Genomic DNA, 19,695 nt, shown 5'->3' with positions numbered 1-19,695 from the left:
AAACAAAATAGAATACTCGCAACAGAGCTTAAAAATATGGCACTTGTTGCAAAAATCACAAGTTTCGAACAGCTGCGATTTTGGTCAAGCTGATCAGTCGGTGGTTTATGTTAAAGAGACAAATGTTTAAAAGGAGGTGAAGGAAGAAAGACACTCTTGATCATGAGGAGCAAGAGGTGCAGTGACTTCAGTACAACCACCAAATCTAACCACATTTGGAAGAGAAAAACACCTGAAAATTCAAATTCTACACCAAAGCTAAAAGAAAAAAGAAACTGGAGGAAGAATGAGCCATTGCCCCTTAAAACCTGACATTCAATAAGATCATAGCTAATCTTGTAGCCTCAATTTTACGTTCCTGCATAATAAATGCCAAATTTTAATCTGAACTAACTGAATTTAATGCAGCACAAATCAGAGTTAGCATTCTATGCATACAATAAGACACTACAAGAGGTGGACATTCAAAATTATTATTTCCGGGGTCATATACCTGGTGACTTTTTCATTCTCTCCTATGTTTACGACTATAATTTGAGCATTAGATCAAGTTTTTCTCACCAGGAAATAATTCGTGTTTTACTGGAAAAACTCCAAACTGTAACATGAAAACAGTGACTCAGGTTTTCACACAACCATGCTGACACACCATTAACTGATGAGCTCATTTAACATTCAACTCAGTCACCAACACATCTGAAATCTTAACAGATCGCTGTGAAAATCATTTACAAATAGGTGAAAAATGAACATGCAAAGTATATTGTTCCAGCAACTGAAACATATTTTCAATATTTGGGTTTGTTTTCAAGGAAAAAGAACCAGAATGAATTTTAAGATTTCACCTAAAAGATGATAAGAGTATAAATGGAAATGTATTAATAGAGTCATTGAGATGTATAGCATTGAAACAGATGTTTGGTCCAACACACCCACACCGACCAGATATCCTGAATTAATCTGGTCCCTTTTGCTAGCACTTAGTCCATATCCCTCTAAACCTTCTTATTCATATACCCATCCAGATGTCGTTTAAACATTGTACTTGTACCAGCCTCCACCACTTCTTCTGGCAGCTCATTCCATACATACACCACACTCTGCATGGAAAAAGTTGACCCTTAGGTGCATTTTAAATCGTTCCCCCCTCACCTTGAATCTATCCTCTCTAGTTTTGGACTCCCCTACCATGAGGAATCCAGGCACCCACAACCCTTTGCATAAAAACTGGCCTCGCAGATCTCCTTTAACCTTGCCCCCTCTCACCTTAAACTTATGCCCATATATTTGATATTTTTACCCTGGGAGAAAGACACCAGCTATTCATGCCCTTCAATTTTATATATTTCTCTCAGGTGATCTCTCAAACACTTTAGCGAAAGCAACCAAGTTTGCCTAACCTCTCCTTATAGTTAATACACTCCAATCCAGGCAACAATCTGATAAATCTCTTTAGCATCCTCTTCAAAGTCTCCACATCCTTTCTATAATGTGGCAACTAGAACTGCACACAATACGCAAAATGTGAATTGACTAAATTTCATACAGCTGTAACATGACCACAACTTTTATACTCAATGCCCTGACCAATGAAGGCAAGTGTGCCATATGAATTTTTACCCCCTTATCCACTTGTGTTGTCACTTTCTGGGAACGATGGACTTGCATTCCATGATCCCTCTGTGTATCTGCTCTTTAGGGTCCTATTTACTGCAGAGAGTTTCCTCTTGCATTTGACCTGCAAAAATGCATCACCCCCAATTTGTCTGGATTAAATTCCATCTGCCATTTCTCCATCCAACTTTCCAATAGATCTATATTCTACTGGAAGCATACATAAGGTCTAGTAGACTGAAAATAGACGAAGTTTTGGAAGAATATCAGGAAAGTAGGACCAATCTGAAACAAGGAATTAAGAGGGCTAAAAGAGGTCATGAAATATCTTAAGCAAACAGAGCTAAGGAAAATCCCAAATGCTTTTTATTCGTGTATAAGGAGCAAGAGGGTAACTAGAGAAAGGGTTTGCACACCCAAGGAAAAAGGAGGAAAGTTATGCATGGATTCAGAGAAAACAAATGAGACTTTTAATGAGTACTTCGCATCTGTATTCATCGAGGAGGGGGACATGATGGATGTTGAGGCTAGGGATAGATGTTTGATTACTCTAGGTCAAGTCCGCATAAGGTGTGAGGAAGTGTTGGGTATTCAAAAAGGCAATATGATGGACAAGTCCCCACGTCCAGATGGGATCTGTCCCAAGTTACTGAGGGAAATGAGAGAAGAAATAGCTAGGGCCTTAACAGATATCGTTGCAGCAGCCTTGATCATGGGTGAGGTCCCAATGTTGTCCCCTTGTTTAAAAAGTGCAGAGATAATCCAGGTAATTATAGACCAGTGAGCCTGACGTCAGTGGTAGTAATCCTGCTGGAGAAGATACTGAGGAACAGGATCGATTCCCATTTGGAAAAAAAATGGGCTTATCAGTGATAGACAACATGGTTTTGCGCAGGGAAGATCATGTCTTACCACCTTAATAGAATTATTTGAGGAAGAGACAAAGTTGATTGATGAGGAAAGGGCTGTAATTATCATATACATGGACTTCAGTAAGGCATTTGATAAAGTTCCCCTAGTAGGCTATTGCAGAAACTGAAGTTACATGGGGTCCAGGATGTACTAGCTAGATGGATATAGAACAGGCTGGGCAGCAGGAGCCAGGTAGTAGTAGTGGAAGGGAGTTTCTCAAAATGGACAATTATAACCAGTGGTGTTCCACAGGGATCTGTGCTGGTCACAGATCTCCAGTCGGAAAAACACCAAGCCAACTTTGTATCAAACTTACCAACTCACTGTTGAGCTCATCTGACTCAACTTTCTACATCAGCCTATCACAAGGGACCTTATCAAAGTCCATGGAGACATTACTTCTGCCCTACCCTCAATCATCTTTGGCATATCCTCAAAAAAAAACTAAATTTGACAAACAAGACCACCCCACACAGATCCATGCTGACCATCTCTAACTCTTTGCCAAACGCAAGTAAATCCTGAAGAATCTTCTCCAATAATTACCTTACGGCTGATGTCAGGCTCACCGGAGTATAATAACCTGGATTATTGTTGATGCCCCTCTTAAAGGAACAACATTAGCTAAAGGCAAGGTTCTAGAAGAATGAAGACCAGCCAAAGATATTGTGGTTCTGTTCGCCAAGCTGGGAATTTGTGTGCAGACATTTCGTCCCCTGTCTAGGTGACATTCTCAGTGCTTGGGAGCCTCCTGTGAAGCGCTTCTGCGATGTTTCCTCAGGCATTTATAGTAGTTTGTCTCTGCCACTTCCAGTTGTCCGCTGCAGTGGCCGGTATATTGGGTCCAGGTCAATGTGTTTGTTGATAGAATCTGTGGATGAATGCCATGCCTCTAGGAATTCCCTGGCTGTTCTCTGTTTGGCTTGTCCTATAATAGTAGTGTTGTCCCAGTCAAATTCATGTTGCTTGTCATCCGCGTGTGGGGCTACTAAGGGTAACTGGTCGTGTCGTTTCGTGGCTAGTTGGTGTTCATGGATACGGATCGTTAACGGTCTTCCTGTTTGTCCTATGTAGTGTTTTGTGCCGTCCTTGCATGGGATTTTGTACACTACGTTGGTTTTGCTCATGCTGGGTATCGGGTCCTTTGTCCTGGTGAGTTGTTGTCTGAGAGTGGCTGTTGGTTTGTGTGCTGTTATGAGTCCTAGTGGTCGTAGTAGTCTGGCTGTCAGTTCAGAAATGTTCTTGATGTATGGTAATGGCACTGTTCACCTCTATCGACAAAACCCTAGCCAGAGAAACAATAGCCAACCTGCTGGACATACAGAACAGACAACAAGACGGGAAACCTATCAACAAAGGTATACAGGAAAGCCACACACACACAGACCAAGTCCTGAACTACGAAAGCAACCACCCCAACACATATAAAAGAAGTTGCATCAAGATACTATTCAAAAGGGCCACAACACACTGCAGCACACCAGAGCTGCAAAAAGAGGAAGAAGAACACCTCTACAATGTATTCGCCATAAACGGACACCACTGCAATTTCATCAACAGATGCCTAAGGGAAAGACAATGGAATGAGGACATGCCACAATCCAGAGGACTAGTCACATTACCATACATCAAGAACATTTCTGAACTGACAGCCAGACTACTACGACTACTAGGACTCATAACAGCACACAAACCAACAGCCACTCTCAGACAACTCACAGGACAAAGGACCCGATATCCAGCATGAGCAAAACCAACGTAGTGTACAAAATCCCATGCAAGGACTGCACAAAACACTATATAGGACAAACAGGAAGACCGCTAACGATCCGTATCCATGAACACCAACTAGCCACGAAACGACATGACCAGCTACCCTTAGTAGCCACACACGCGGATGACAAGCAACAGGAGTTCGACTGGGACAACACTACTATTATAGGACAAGCCAAACAGAGAACAGCCAGGGAATTCCTAGAGGCATGGCATTCATCCACAGATTCTATCAACAAACACATTGACCTGGACCCAATATACCGGCCACTGCAGCGGACAACTGGAAGTGGCAGAGACAAACTACTATAAATGCCTGAGGAAACATCACAGAAGCGCTTCACAGGAGGGTCCCAAGTACTGAGGATGTCACCTAGACAGGGGACAAAACGTCTGCAACACAAATTCCCAGCTCGGCGAACAGAACCACAACAACAAGCATCCGAGCTACAAATCTTTAGCTAAAGATGATACAAAGATCTTGGTCAAAGCTCCAGCAATGTCCTCCCTTGTCTCCTTCAGTATCCTGTGATAGATCCCATCAGGTCCTGGGGACTTACCTATCTTAATATTTTTCAAGACAAACAACACCACTTCCTTTTTAATATCAACATGCCCTGGAATATGAACATACCCCTCCTAATCTAACCATCATCTATGTCCTTCTCCTTGGTGAATACCAATGCAAAGTACTCATTGAAGACCTCACCCACTTCCTCTAGCTCCATGCATTAAACTCTTTCTTTTGCCCTCAAGTGGACCTACCCTTTCTCTAGCTACCCTCTTGCTCCTAATATAAATTGCCTCAAGGCTTCTCCTTAATCCGAAGGATAGTTCTCCTATAACACCATAGCTTCATTCCAGCAAAACCTCGCTTAATAGAAATAATGGGGCCTATAAGAAAAGTGGGAGTTAGGGGCATACCAACAAGAAATATCACCCATGATCTCTCAAAAATCACCCAAACGCCTAACACAAAGTATAGTACAGCCTGAATAAATGTATACAATCATATTTATCAAATAAAGTAAAGTTAACACATTACATTGAAAAACTATTGTTAATACAGGGATGAAGCTGCTCAATGTATAGTACCTCTCTCATGCTGTGAAGCAACTGACATCGACGCATGTGTAGAATGGCACGGAAACTTCGGGGCACGTGCAGAACGAAACATGCGAAACGATCACTGCTGGAATCGCGCTGTTGTGAACAGAGGTAAGCACTCTCAAAAATACTGTGCCCTAATTCTTCAGCGACGTTATAGCCAAATCGCACTGCCAAAACATGCTTTATACAAGAACTGCCTTTACTTGCCAAGGACATTTCATGGCCTCTTTTACTACTTCTAATTCCTCGTTTAAGTTCTTTCGTGCTTCCTTTGTGTTCCTCAAGGACCTTGTCTGATTTCAGTTTCCTAAATCTGACATAAGCTTCCTTTTTCTTTTTGACTAAACTTTCAATATCTGTTGTTATCTAGAGTTCCTGAATCTAGCCATCCTCACAGAAACATGCTGGTCCTGAACCCTGATCAACTGGCCTTTAAAAGTCTCCCGCGTCAGATGTGACTTGAACCTGAAACAGCAGTCCCCAATCTAACATCTCCAGTTCCTGCCTAATACTGTTGTAATTAGTTTAGGTACAACCGTCCTTCTTGGACAGGTCCATCCTGCCCTGGAAGAGATCTTAAATGTCCCAGATATCTGAAGCCCTCCCTACACCACTTGTTAGCCACATATTCAACTATATTATCTTCCTATTTCAGGCTCACTAGCACATGACACATGGTGCAAATCTGAGACCAATTCAGAGGTCCTACTTATCTACCTAACTCCCTAAATTCTCTTTGCAAAACCTCACCTTTCTTCCTGTCTATTTCGTTGGTACCAATATGGACCACGACCACTGGCTACTCTTCCTTCCCTTTCAGAATATCCTGTGCCCACTCAGGGACATCTTTGACACAAGCTCCAGGGAGACAATACACAACGTTGAAGTCTAACTTGCAGCCACAAAAAGACCTCCCAGTGCCCCAACTGTAGTGTTTACTATCACTTTTGCTCACCTATACTTTGACCCTCTGTCCTGTACAACTGAGCCAATTGTGGTGCTACTGATCTAGCTTCTGCTATTGCTTTCTCCTGGGAGGCCACTTCCCACCAAAACAGTTTTCTTGTTTGAGGGCGGAGTAGCCACTGGGAAATCCCGCATTGCCAACTGTCTGACTGAAGCTTTGGTGTGACCAAATCCCTGAAATTCCTATTGATAAAACTTTGTCTCCTGTATGCTCTTCAGTGAGTAAAGATGCCGCACCAAGCAGGTGGTCTGAGAGGATATGGACACACTCCTGCAGACATATAGTTGCGGGGACATCTGATTTCTCCCCGATCTCCCACATTTCACTGGAGGAGCTTACCACTCCACTCTACTAACTGCCATTGCTACATCTCTATCATCATCACTGAGAAATGCCTATAATGAATTTAATGCATATTTAAAAAACAAAATTATTTCACTGAAAATCTCAAATGTTTGTGCTTTAATCACTCCTTTCATTATTCAGTGCGGTAATTCAAGTGATTAAAATAAAAAGTAAAATCAGAGGTGAGGAACAAAAGCAGTGAATATTTGAATACTAAGACCTCCTGTACAAAACTAAGCCAAATAAGAACAATTCTCAGTTTAAACTGAAAAAAATTACATTACATAACAATTTTCATTTACACAGGCCCTTTTTCATCCTCAGGATACTGTGAAGTACTCTATTTGAAATATTTTTGAAGTGTAATCACCTTCGTATAGGAAACGCAGAACTAACGTGCGCATGACAAGTCCTAAAAAGCACCAAAATAAATATCAATCTATTACAGCGATGATGGTTGAAAATACACTGATTTTTAACAATCGGATGAAAGCCACTGCTGCTCTCTAAATAAAGAATAGGTTGTATTCACTTGGGAGAGGATATTGCACCTTGATTTAAAATTTTATCCAACAGATGACACGCTCAACAACATTGCACTCCCTCCATACTGCAATTAATTCTCAGTGGTACTCAGCCAACATGCTGCTGTCATGTATCTAGAGTTTGATGTGAAGCCAACATCTTCTGACTCAGAAGCAAAGGTGCTGCATGAGCCAAGGCTAAACATTATAAACACTGACCTGAAGTAAAAAACATCTGCATATTTTTAAAGATAGCATGTTAAAATAGATCAGAATATTCAGTGAAATTGTATTCATCAACATCAAACAACATACTTTTCAATATTTGTGGAATTCATTTAGCACAATGCATTTATTTTCCCATAGTAATGGCTGCTTTATTAAAATGCTTATTACAAAAGATTAGGCAAAAGGTATTCATGGGCACACTTCAGGCAGCTTGATTTGACTTATTGTCGTCACATCTACCCAAGTACAGTGAAAAGTTTTGTTTTGCGAGCAGTACAGGCAGATCATAGCAACAAGGAAATAAAGATCATAAGATGCTTAGACAGAGTGAGGCATACAAGGTTACGGCTGCACAGGAGGTGCACAGTGTAAGATCAACATTAGCAAAATCGATATTTAGACCCCACAAGAATTAGAGTACTCGACATTTCAGTAGAAACAATATTATTTAACTCTAAGTTTCTTTGGCTTTATCTAATTTAGTTTTTAATTCATGCATCTTTAAACAGGGATACTTCTATTATTAGAGTCATAGAGATGTACAGCATGGAAACAGACCCTTCGGGGTCCAACCCGTCCATGCCGACCAGATATCCCAACCCAATCTAGTCCCACCTGCCTGCACCTGGACCATATCCCTCCAAACCCTTCCTATTCATATACCCATTCAAATGCCTCTTAAAATGTTGTAATTGTACCAGCCTCCACCACATCCTCTGGCAGCTCATTCCATACAAGTACCACCCTCTGCGTGAAAAAGTTGCCCTTTAGGTCTCTTTTATATCTTTCCCCTCTCACCCTAAACCTATGCCCTCTAGTTCTGGACTCCCCGACCCCAGGGAAAAGACCTCTATTTATCCTATCCATGCTCCTCAATTTTGTAAACCTCTATAAGGTCACCCCTCAGCCTCCGACGCTCCAGGGAAAACCGCCCCAGCCTGTTCAGCCTCTCCCTGTCGCTCAGATCCTCCAAACCTGGCAACATCCTTGTAAATCTTTTCTGAACATCTTTCACAACATCTTTCAGATAGGAAGGAGACCAGAATTGCACGCAATATTCCAACAGTGGCCTAACCAATGCCCTGTACAGCCGCAACATGACCTCCCAACTCCTGTACTCAATACTCTGACCAATAAAGGAAAGCATACCAAACGCCTTATCTATCCTATCTACCTGTGACTTACTCTTTTTAATTATTTTCAGGCAACCAGCCATTCCTCATTGGTCAGTTTAATATACAGTCAAGGCCTAAGAAAGGGCAGATGGTACTAAATCACTGGATCCTGTGTCCTGTGTTATGGGAGGTGTAAGTGACAACAGAACTTAAAGTTGCATCAATACTACCTTTTGGACCTTTATCTTACTTTTGTGTCCTTGTGTGTTTTGCAGGTTTTAAATAGATGCAATATTGCTTTTATAGTGCGCCTTTCACAACTTCCAGCATGTTTCGTAGCTGCTGTGTTGGTAAAGGGGATAATGTTACAAACCTGTTTCCCATAAGTGAGAGATTAGGCAGAAGATAACACAAATCAGTGAATAATCTTGTGTAGATGCCTAAAATGTAAATTATTTCAAATAAAGTATTTCCAATTTCACTTTATCTCTTTATATTCCATGGATTTTCAGTCTAATTATTTTTTTCAACACACTTGTTCAAATAAAGGACTCTTATTGCATGTTCACTTCTTGTCATATATACTGAGCCACTCCTGAAACCTTCCTGAACACACCTGACAAAAACTGCTCCATCCAAACCATCTGCACTGAGGAGATTCCAGTCAACATTAGGAAAGTTGAAGTCACCCATAACAACAACCCTGCTATACCTGCATTTTTCCAAAATCTGCCAGCCTAGGCGTTCTTTGATCTCCCTACAGCTATTAGGGGGTCTATAGAAAACCCCCAATGAGGTGGCTGCTCCTTTGCTGTTCCTAACTTACACTCATATTGACTTAGTAGTCAAATCTTTCTCGATCATCTTAGTTTCTGTAGCTGTGACACACTTCTAATTAGCAATGTTACACCCCCTCCCTGTTCTTTTTAAATGTTCTAAATCCTGGAACATCTAGCAACCATTCCTGCTCCTGTGAAACCCTCTTCTCTGTTATGGCATCATAGTCATAATCCATGCTCTAAGTTCATCACTCTAATTTCTGACACTCCTTGCATTAAAGCAGACACACTTTAACCGATCCCTTTGTTTCACCACATGAAAAACCTTTCCAACAGATTCGGAACATCCTATCACTTCCCCAACACAACTACTCCCCTCTCAGATGTATAGCTCTGGTTCCCACCCCTTTGCCAAACTAGTTTAAACCCACAATTACACTTGCTCAATTTCTAAATGTAATTGTGGATTTTAGTTGTTTTAAAAGTCAGAGTTGACAATTGATACACTTCGATGGATGACATTAATCACAAGAATTATTTTTCAGTTTGTTTTCCTCTTTCATATACAATTATAAAATCACTTAATTAGCTCTCACTGAGTATTTGTTTCAGAGTTTGAGCTATGTATCTGAAGTTAACTCAACCTTTTCATTAAACTATTTTATTTTAGATTAGATTAGATCACCTACAGTGTGGAACAGGCCTTTTTGGCCCAACAAGTCCACACTGACCCTCTGAAGACTAGCCCACCCAGGCCCATTTCCCTCTGACTAATGCACCTAACACTATGGGCAATTTAACATGGCCAATTCACCTGACCTGCGCATCTTTGGATTGTGGGAGAAAACCAGAGCACCTGAAGGAAACCCACGCAGACACAGGGAGAATGCGCAAACTCTACACAGACAGTCACCCAAGGCTGGAATCAAAACTGGGACCCTGGTGCTGTGAGGCAGCAGTGCTAACCACTGAGCCACCGTGCCACCCAGATGGTATGATAAATAACTTTTCTCTCAAAAACATCAAATTGAACAAAAATATTGTACTCCATAGTTTTATAATCACTGTTTAAAAAAAGTTAATTCCTACTTCTAATTACTATTGTGTCCCAGACTAACTGTATTTCTGCACAATTCTATGAAATCACCTCAAACAATTACATGCATCAAAAACTGATTATTTCTTCAGATTTAATTTATTATTACAAAATGTAGCAATAATGTTGGATACATGAAGTGTGCATACATTTTTATTAACTTCTTATCACACTAAAATGCCTCCTGGTCATTTATTGCCTCTTGAACAGGAAATAGATGGCAAATATCCTCCCAGTCCATTTATTATGAATTACATTGGCTTGGTAGTTCAGCTGGAGAATTTACTTCTTTATATACATAGTTTAATTAAACAAGTGCATTAAAAACATAGAATTTGGAGGTATGTTCTCACTTTATGAAAAAAAACCACAGTAACATCGCTATTTTTATGCAGTTTATCTGCACAAACAGAAGAGCATTGGTTTGTATTTAAGAGTGATAGATTGTTACAGATCCAATGGATTTCAAATTAATTTAGTAATTTTGAAGCACTGTAGAACTGCTTCCATCATAATCTCAGTTGCTGGAGTCTCAAATGATTGCAAAATCACTGTCTTTCTTTTGAGACATGAAGTATTACATATTTTCTGGCATGAATGAAAAATTATGGTCCAATTTCTGCTCTTTAGTAGAATATATTTTCAACCACACTTGCAAATTAAGCATGTGATAGTTTATTCATTGAATTTATTATTGCACGAATCCGTGGCACTAAACCATATTTCAATCCAGGTTAAAACAAATCAAATCTACTGACATAATAAAATAATAGAAATTCTGAGCTTTTGCCATAACTAAAGAATGAAAATCTATATATAATTAATTTTACTTACGTAGCAAAGACCAGTTTCTTAAGTACATAACAATCAAATCTGAACTGAGTTACTCCACCAAGGCATGCTAGTTTTTATTGTTTCATATAATGCATCTATTATGCCTTTAAATAAACGAATCTCACAACAAAAGCAAGAATGAATACTTGTTAGCATTCCATAAATATTACGAAACACAATATTCAAATAAACAAATAGGAATAGTAAGACAGACCTTTTGGAGCTTTCTGTTCTTGAACAGGCATCTTCCAGACAAGAGGGAGAAGAGACAGGAGTAGAGTAAGCAATTCCTCTCTGCAGGTTAATTCCTATCAAAAGACAGTAACCAATGACACGACTTGAGCAATTAGATAATATCCAAAGTGAGCTTCCAATCACTTGTCTGAAAGTTTTCCAAATCAGCCTGGAATCAGAAGCAATGACTCAAGCATATCAACCAATCTAAATATGCAGTTGGCATTTCACACTTCTGTGAATACTAATAATAACAATGCAGTTCAAACCTCTCAAATTAAAAGAATTCCTCACTATGAAGTGAAAAGAGACATCAAGTGAAAATTAAAAATAAACAATACGTGTGCTGAAAGCAAGGTTAAATATGAAACATAACGAAGTGGCTATTTTTGGATTTCCACGCTCGGCTGCTACGGAGGCTAATAACAGTGTGTTAAATACTTATCCATTCATAGGTTACAACTAAGAATGCCATTTGGCCTATAATTTCTGTGCCAGCTCTTTGCAACGGCAATTCAGTTAAACTACTTCTCAACTTTCCTTGTAGGCCTACAATTTTTGTTTATCCAATTCACTTTGTAATGCCCCCTGTTGTATCTGCCACCTTCACATAACAGTATGTTTCAGATCCTCAATCCATAAAGAAGTTTCTTCTCAGTTTCCTTTGCTTCGTTTGTCAATGATCATTACTCAGTGTTATCTAGTACTGAGCCCTTCCACCAATGGGAACAGCTTCTCTCTAACAGCTTTAATCTTTTGGTTTGATATATGACTTTGTGGGCAGCATGGTGGCTCAGTGGTTAGCACTGCTGCCTCACAGTGCCAGAGACCCGTGTTCAATTCCCGACTCAGGCGACTGACTGTGGGGAGTTTGCACATTCTCCCATTGTCTGCGTGGGTTTACTCCGGGTGCTCCGGTTTCCTCCCACAGTCCAAAGATGTGCAGGTCAGGTGAATTGGCCATGCTAAATTGCCTGTCGTGTTAGGTAAAGGGGTAAATATAGGGGAATGGGTGTGTTGCACTTCGGCGGGTCGGTGTGGACTTGTTGGGCCAAAGGGCCTGTTTCCACACTGTAAGTAATCTAATGACTCAAACTTCTCTTTCCTAAGGACAAAAACAGTTTCTCCAATCTATTCAATGAAGACCACATTACTAAAACTATTCTCATAAACTTATTGTTTATGGTCTCTATAATCTTCACATCCTACCCAAAGCAGGATAACCAGAATTGGATACAATACTCGAGTTGAGGCTGAAAGAGTGTATTAGAAAGGCTGATTATAAAACATTTGCTTTGGTACTGCATGGATAGTATTTTACAAGCCACCAATGGCTAGAAAGTGGAAAGGAGATGACCTTGGAGTTGCAGTGAGAAAGAGAGACTCACCGGATTCTTGTAGAGAGAAGAGGAGAACTTCTTCAAGGTAGGCATCCTTGCAAGAGGATTCACAGTAAGGTTAAAATCAACTAGGCAAAAGTGAGGACTGAGATACTGGAAATCAGACTCTAGATCAGAGTGGTGCTGGAAAAGCACAGCACGTCAGGCAGCATCAGAGGAGCAGGAAAATCGACGTTTCTCCTACTCCTCGGATGCTGCCTGACGTGCTGTGCTTTACCTGCACCACTCTAATTTCCAGCATCTGCAGTCCTCACTTTTGCCTAGAAAATAGAAAGGTAGACCTTAAATTAAAGTCAAAAAGTATGGCACTGGAAAAGCACAGCAGGCAGCATCCAAGGAGCAGGAGCGTCAACATTTCGGGCATTAGCCTGATAAAAGCCTTATGCCCAAAACGCCGTCGGTCCAGTTCCTCGGACACTGCCTGACCTGCTGTGCTTTCCCAGCACCACACTCTTCGACTCTGATCTCCAGCATCTGCTGTCCTCACTTTCTCCTAAATTAAAGTGCCATGCCAATAGCAACATAACTGACACTGTTTTATCTGGTGCATGCCTCCACAATTTTGAGCTGCTGTGAAGATGCTGGGGGGTTTTACACCTATAAATGAGCAATTAATACCTAATTAAGGGCATCACCCTGTCATTGCTCCAATATAAATGAGTGTTGATAAAATAACCTGAACACATGTTTTATGTTAATAAATGCATAAACTACAAAAAAAAGCATCGGGAGAGGCCTCCACACACAATGTGGCCAGACAGGTTTAACCCTACATACAGTCCATCCCATTTCAATGGGAATCTACTCCACCAAGGTCCTGCTTGTTTCTCACCATCACCTTGTAATTGGGGCCTGTCACTCAGTGCTGATTGTATCTCCAATTACCCAAATGTCCTGGAACCTGGCTGAGCAAACCCTCCTTGGCCTACCTGCACCATCAGCAGTGGCCACCATTCCCACCTGGTGCCACTGCTATGGAGAGAGCTGTCAGTCAATGTTTGCCCAGTGCTGGTTGCAATGGAGACGGGGTCCACGTCAAATCCTGTTCAAAGCAAGGTGTCAACTTTTAAAAGACGGAGGGTAAAAGAGTTTTGCCCCATTACCTGCAAATTCTTAAGACTGCCTGACCTAGATAGTCTCAACTTTGAGAGTGCGCCCTAAAGGAGGAGACAGGAAAATAGTGGTTGCACTGAATACCGGAGGAAAAAGGCATTACTTTCAGTCAGCCAACATGAGGGATACTTATTGGAGCTCATCCTCTGGTTGAAGAAATAAGATCCACAGAAATTTAAGGATGCAAGGCAGTATGGCGACAAACCAGTTCAAGGATTCCCAAAAGACTGAGGGAAACAATTTTCATCATTGAACATTATGACTTAGCGAGATGGGAATGACTGTTGGAAACTATGAGTAACTTTAGACTGCAACTGTAAGGACTGTAGTTCTGCTGAAAATGTGATGCAATGAATAAATGTAGCATCGGGTACTCAGTCTCAATTAGTAAAAGGAGGATACCTTTTAGTAGTTTAATATATTAGTGGCCTGCTAAGTTTATTTAATTGTAGCTTTATTTTGTTTATTACAGTATAAATCTTAAAATGGAACATCTTGTCATCTTATTTGAGTGGGAATTAGATTGTAGGTCTCCACAGGAATCACTGCACCACTTTCTCAACCAACCACATCTTCAACTGTTTATGCAGAGGGAACTGTATTCCTGCATCCTTTATACACTTGGGCCTATAATATGAATTGAATTTGGCATGACGGCAAATACCCTTGCCAACTTTTATAGGTGCGCCAGAGAGCATTCTGCCTGGATGTATCACTACCTGGTATGGCAACTGTACCATTCAAGATCGGAGATGGTTACAGAGAGTGGTGAACTCGGCCCAGACAATCACAAAGGCCAACCTTCCATCTATAGAATCCATCTACCAGGTCCGCTGTCAAGGAAAGGCGCCAGGATTCTCAAAGATCCATCCATCCCACCCTGGCATTTTTCTTTTTACAATCTCTACCATTGGGGAGAAGGTACAGAAGCATGAACACACACCGCCGGTTTTGAAACAGTTTCTACGTTACTGTTGTTAGACTACTAAATGAACTCAATCAGTATTCTAACAGTACCTGTGCTTTTGTTATCGCCACTGTTTACCTATTATTTACTTATCTATGCTAGTTAACTATATGATCTGCCTGCATTGCTCACAAAGCAAAGCTTTCCACTGTGCCTCGATACACATGGCAATAAACTCAATTCATCAAATGCCTTTTGGAAGTCCACATACACCACTTCATCTGCATATCTGTAGATTCTGGAACAGTTCTGACACATTGGAGGCTGGTAAATTAAACTCCCCTAATTAAAAAGGAGAGAGGAGAGCTACATCAGTAATAGGGAAAATACTACAGACTATTATAAAAGAATTAATAACAGGACACTTGCATCCCATGGAATTACACACGGTCAACATAGATTTTAGAGAGGTATTTGACAAACTTACTGAAGTGTGTTTTAGAAGGCCCTAACTATAAGAATAGATAAGGAGAAACCAGTGGACATAATTCATTTGGATTTGCAGACAGCCTTTGATAACATCTCACATAAAAGAATGTGGTGCAGAATCAAAGCATGTAAGAATACTAGCACGGATTGGGAATTGATTAGCAGACTGGAATCAAAGACAAAGAATTAATGGATCTTTTTCCAAGAGGAAGGCAGTGAAAAGTAGAGGACCAAACGGATTAGTCCTTCGGTTCCAGCTATTCAGAATATGTAATAATTTCAATGAGGGAATCAAATAAAATATTTGAGTTTGTTGGTGAACAAACCTAGAGGGGATTGTTAGTGATTAGGAGAATGTAAAGAGACTTCAAGGCAATTTAGACAACTAGGGAGTGATCTAATGCATGATGGATGCAGAATAATATGGATAAGTGTGGTGCTGTCTACTTCATCAGTAAATACAGATAGCAGAATATTATTTAAATGGTGATATTTTGGGAAATACTGAGGGTGATGTTGTATCAGTCGCTGAAAGCAAGTATACACGTGCAGCAGGCAGTTAGAAAGATAAATGACATGCTGACCTCCATTACAAGTGAGCTGAAGTACAGGATCAAGGAAGTCTGACTGTATCTGTGCAATGCCTTTGTGAGAACACAACTGGAGAACTGTGTACAGTTTTGGTCTCTTTACTCAAAAAAACATTTATTTGCCATAAAAGGGGTGCAACAGAAGCTCACCAACTGATTCCTGGGCTGCCAGATTTGTTGCTTGGAGAGAGATTGGAGTTGACTGGGCCTGTATTCCCCATAGTTTAAGGAATGAGGTGTGATCTTATTGTAACATATAAAAGTCTGTGGGGGCAGGACAAGCTGAATGTAGGTAAAATGATTCCCATGGCCAGTGGGTCTCGAACAAAAGGATCAGAGTCTTAGGTTACATGGTTGGCCACTTCAGACTGAGATGGGAAGAAGGTTCTTCACTCAGGTGAACCTTGGATTCCGTTACCACAGAAAACCGTGGAAGCCAAGTGACTGAACATACTTTAGCAATCTATTTCTTTCTTGAGGCTACAGTGTCAAGTGTTATGTGAAGCATATAGGAGTATGGCATTGAGATAGAAGAGCAGCCACGATCAAGTATTTGGTTCCCCATGGGAGACTGATTAGCAAGGTTAGATCTCATGGAATACAGGGAGAACTAGCCACTTGGATACAGAACTGGCTCAAAGTTAGAAGACAGAGGGTGGTGGTTGAGGGTTGTTTTTCAGACTGGAGGCCTGCGACTAGTGGAGTACCACAAGGATTGGTATTGGGCCCTCTACTTTTTGTCATTTATATAAATGATTTGGATGTGAGCATAAGAGGTACAGTTAGTAAGTTTGCAGATGACACCAAAATTGGAGGTGTAGTGGATTACAATAGGATCTGGACCAGATGGGCCAATGGGCTGAGAAGTGCAGATGGAGTTTAATTCAGATAAATGCAAGGTGCTGCATTTTGGGAAAGCAAATCTTAGCAGGACTTATACACTTAATGGTAAGGTCACAGGGAGTGTGGCTGAACAAAGAGACCTTGGAGTGCAGGTTCATAGCTCCTTGAAAGTGGAGTCGCAGTTAGATAGGATAGTCAAGAAAGTGTTTGGTATCTATTCCTTTATGGGTCAGAGTATTGAATACAGGAGTTGGGAGGTCATGTTGCAGCTGTACAGGACATTGGTTAGGCCACTGTTGGAATATTGCATGCAATTCTGGTCTCCTTACTATTGAAAAGATGTTGTGAAACTTGGAAGGGTTCAGAAAAGATTTACAAGGATGTTGCCAGGGTTGGAGGATCTAAGCTACAGGGAGAGGCTGAACAGGCTGGGGCTGTTTTCCCTGGAGTGTCAGAGTCTGAGGGGTAACGTTATAGAGGTTTACAAAATTATGAGGGGCATGGATAGAGTAAATAGGCAGTCTATTCCCTGGGGTCAGGGAGTCCAGAACTAGAGGGCATAGGTTTAGGGTGAGAGGGGAAAGATATAAAAGAGGTCTAAGGGGCAACTCTTTCACGCAGAGGGTAATACGTATATGGAATGGGCTGCCAGGGGAAGTGGTGGAGGCTGGTATAATTGCAACATTTAAGAGGCATTTGGATGGGTATATGAATAGGAAGGGTTTGGAGGAATATGGTCCGGGTGCTGGCAGGTGGGACTAGACTGGGTTGGGATATCTGGTCGCCATGGACGGGTTGGACAGAAGGGTCTGTTTCCATGCTGTACATCTCTATGACTCTATAAGTAGGCTCAGTGAGCTGACTGGTCTACTCTTGCTCATATTTTCTATGGTTTTCTAGTTCCAAAGTCCTCATTAAACAACTCTTTACATTTTCAAATATATTCTAACAAGTTAGTCAGACATATGGGCCAGACCAAACCCCCTCAAAGTATTCAGAAGACAGTCTAGACTAACTTCTTTTTTAAAAAAGGGGGGGGCAGGGTGGCTCAGTGGTTAGCACTGCTGCCTCACAGCACCAGGGACCCAGCTTCGATTCCAGCCTCAGGCGACTATCTGTGTCGAATTTACACATTCTCCCAGTGTCCGCATGGGTTTCCTCCGGGTGCTTCGGTTTCCTCCCATAATCCAAAGATGTGCAGGTTAGGTGAATGGGCCATGCTAAATTGCCCATGGCGTTCAGGGATGTAGAGGTTAGGTGCATGAGTCAGGGGTAAATGTAGGGAATGGTTCTGGGTGGGATACTCTTCGGCCCAACAAGTCCACACTGACCCTCCGAAGGGCCTGTTTACACACAGTAGGGATTCTAACTCTTTTTGTTATTTTGAAGGTAAATTTAAGGTGTTGCATTCTAGATGCAATTCAACTGGTCAAAATACTAGCTTGAAAGCAAAACACACTTTATTGTTGTGTTTTAAATATAGTACAAGAAAGGAAAGAAGGAATTGGAATAACTTAACTCTACTGGAAAACTTAACAGAATAATAGATACAGTAACCATTACTAATTAACTGTTCCAACATAGTAACATCCCATAATCACACTCTTGGTAAAAGGCAAATCAAGAAAACAGACCGTCTCACATGCAACTCCAGCAGCTCAGGGAGAGGAAAAAAGCGTCAAGATAAAACTCTTAGTGAATGTCGCAGCCAGGAGAGATTTACTGCAGCTTCCAACTTTGAGGTTCCTCAAATACAGCAATGGGCATTAAGGGTGCTAGTTTTCTCGCTGCCTGATGTTTTCCAATTACCTGACATGTATGACATGTCCAAAATTCAATCATATCCTTACACAGTCCAGGCAATTAAAAATGTTTTTGTATTTAGGCTCGAGTTTTCCTTACTCCCAAACAATCACCTACTGGTAATTCATGTGCTAGCCACAGCAATACTTTTCTATGACTAACTGATCTAATACAACTTTAGGAACTTCAACCACCTGATAGTCTTCAATTCCTCATCAAGACTTGTTTTTAAGATAGTAACATTCTGGGATATATCTAGATTCTTTTTAATAGAATTTTAACATAACTTGCTTTAGTTTTTCATTTTTCTGTTGTAATTCAGTTAACTTCTCATAACTAAAGATATTCGTTTTGTTCTTTACCTGTTGTTTTTTTTCCAACCATTTGATCAAACAATCTCAGACAAATAAACTTCAACTTCCTTTTCTTTATTCTTTGATTTCTCCTCCTGCTTCAACCTGAGCCTTTGTGACCTTAGAGAATCAGGAAAAATCCAAGGACATACTTTCTGTAATACCTGAGTTGCCAGATTTTCCACTGGCTTTTCAACCACAGAAGGCATTACTCCTATTTGTGATGCAGCTACATCATTACCAAAGACAAATTGTATTCCTGGAACTGAGAATTTTGCCATTACTACTACCACAACTTCAATTTTCACCGGACTCTCCAACCTCACTTTACATAATGGAACACTTTTTCTCACCATGAATTCCACACATTACCATCTTTTCTGGCAATACTCCTTCTGAATTACATCTGTCATCTCTCACCAAAGACTGACTTGCTCCCATACCCCTCAAAATCTTAATTTCTTTACCTGCTCCTCCTGGCATACATGAGTATCTCTCACTCTTGCAAGAGATCTGGCACTTTTATCTCATCCAATCCCTGATCATGTTGTACATTCTGTTGCTGCATTTTAGATTCCACCGTGCCTTCCTTTACTACTTGATGTATTTTCCCATATCAGTCTTCCCAGTGCTTCTTCTATACCGCCACTGCAACTTCGTGGCCTA

General features: G+C 40.8%; 1 protein-coding gene across 3 annotated transcripts in view; it reads right to left on the bottom strand.

Moving 5' to 3' along the window:
• Positions 1-19,695, bottom strand: part of lyst (lysosomal trafficking regulator) — a 360,509-nt gene that overhangs the window by 222,212 nt on the left and 118,602 nt on the right. For 2 of the 3 annotated variants that reach the window (XM_043680014.2, XM_043680023.2), the window contains exon 4: positions 11,512-11,605. The exons of the other annotated variant lie outside the window; for it this stretch is intronic. In XM_043680014.2, the coding sequence (XP_043535949.2) occupies positions 11,512-11,605 (94 nt within the window). The remainder of the gene's footprint in view (positions 1-11,511; positions 11,606-19,695) is intronic. 3 annotated transcript variants of the gene reach the window in all.

This window comes from Chiloscyllium plagiosum, unplaced genomic scaffold, assembly GCF_037043375.1.
Source record: "Chiloscyllium plagiosum isolate Xiang-an unplaced genomic scaffold, Cpla_swu_hap1 HiC_scaffold_3, whole genome shotgun sequence".
Lineage (NCBI taxonomy): Eukaryota > Metazoa > Chordata > Chondrichthyes > Orectolobiformes > Hemiscylliidae > Chiloscyllium > Chiloscyllium plagiosum.
The sequence above is the reverse complement of the archived record's forward strand: the minus strand, read 5'-3'. Positions and strand labels throughout refer to the sequence as shown.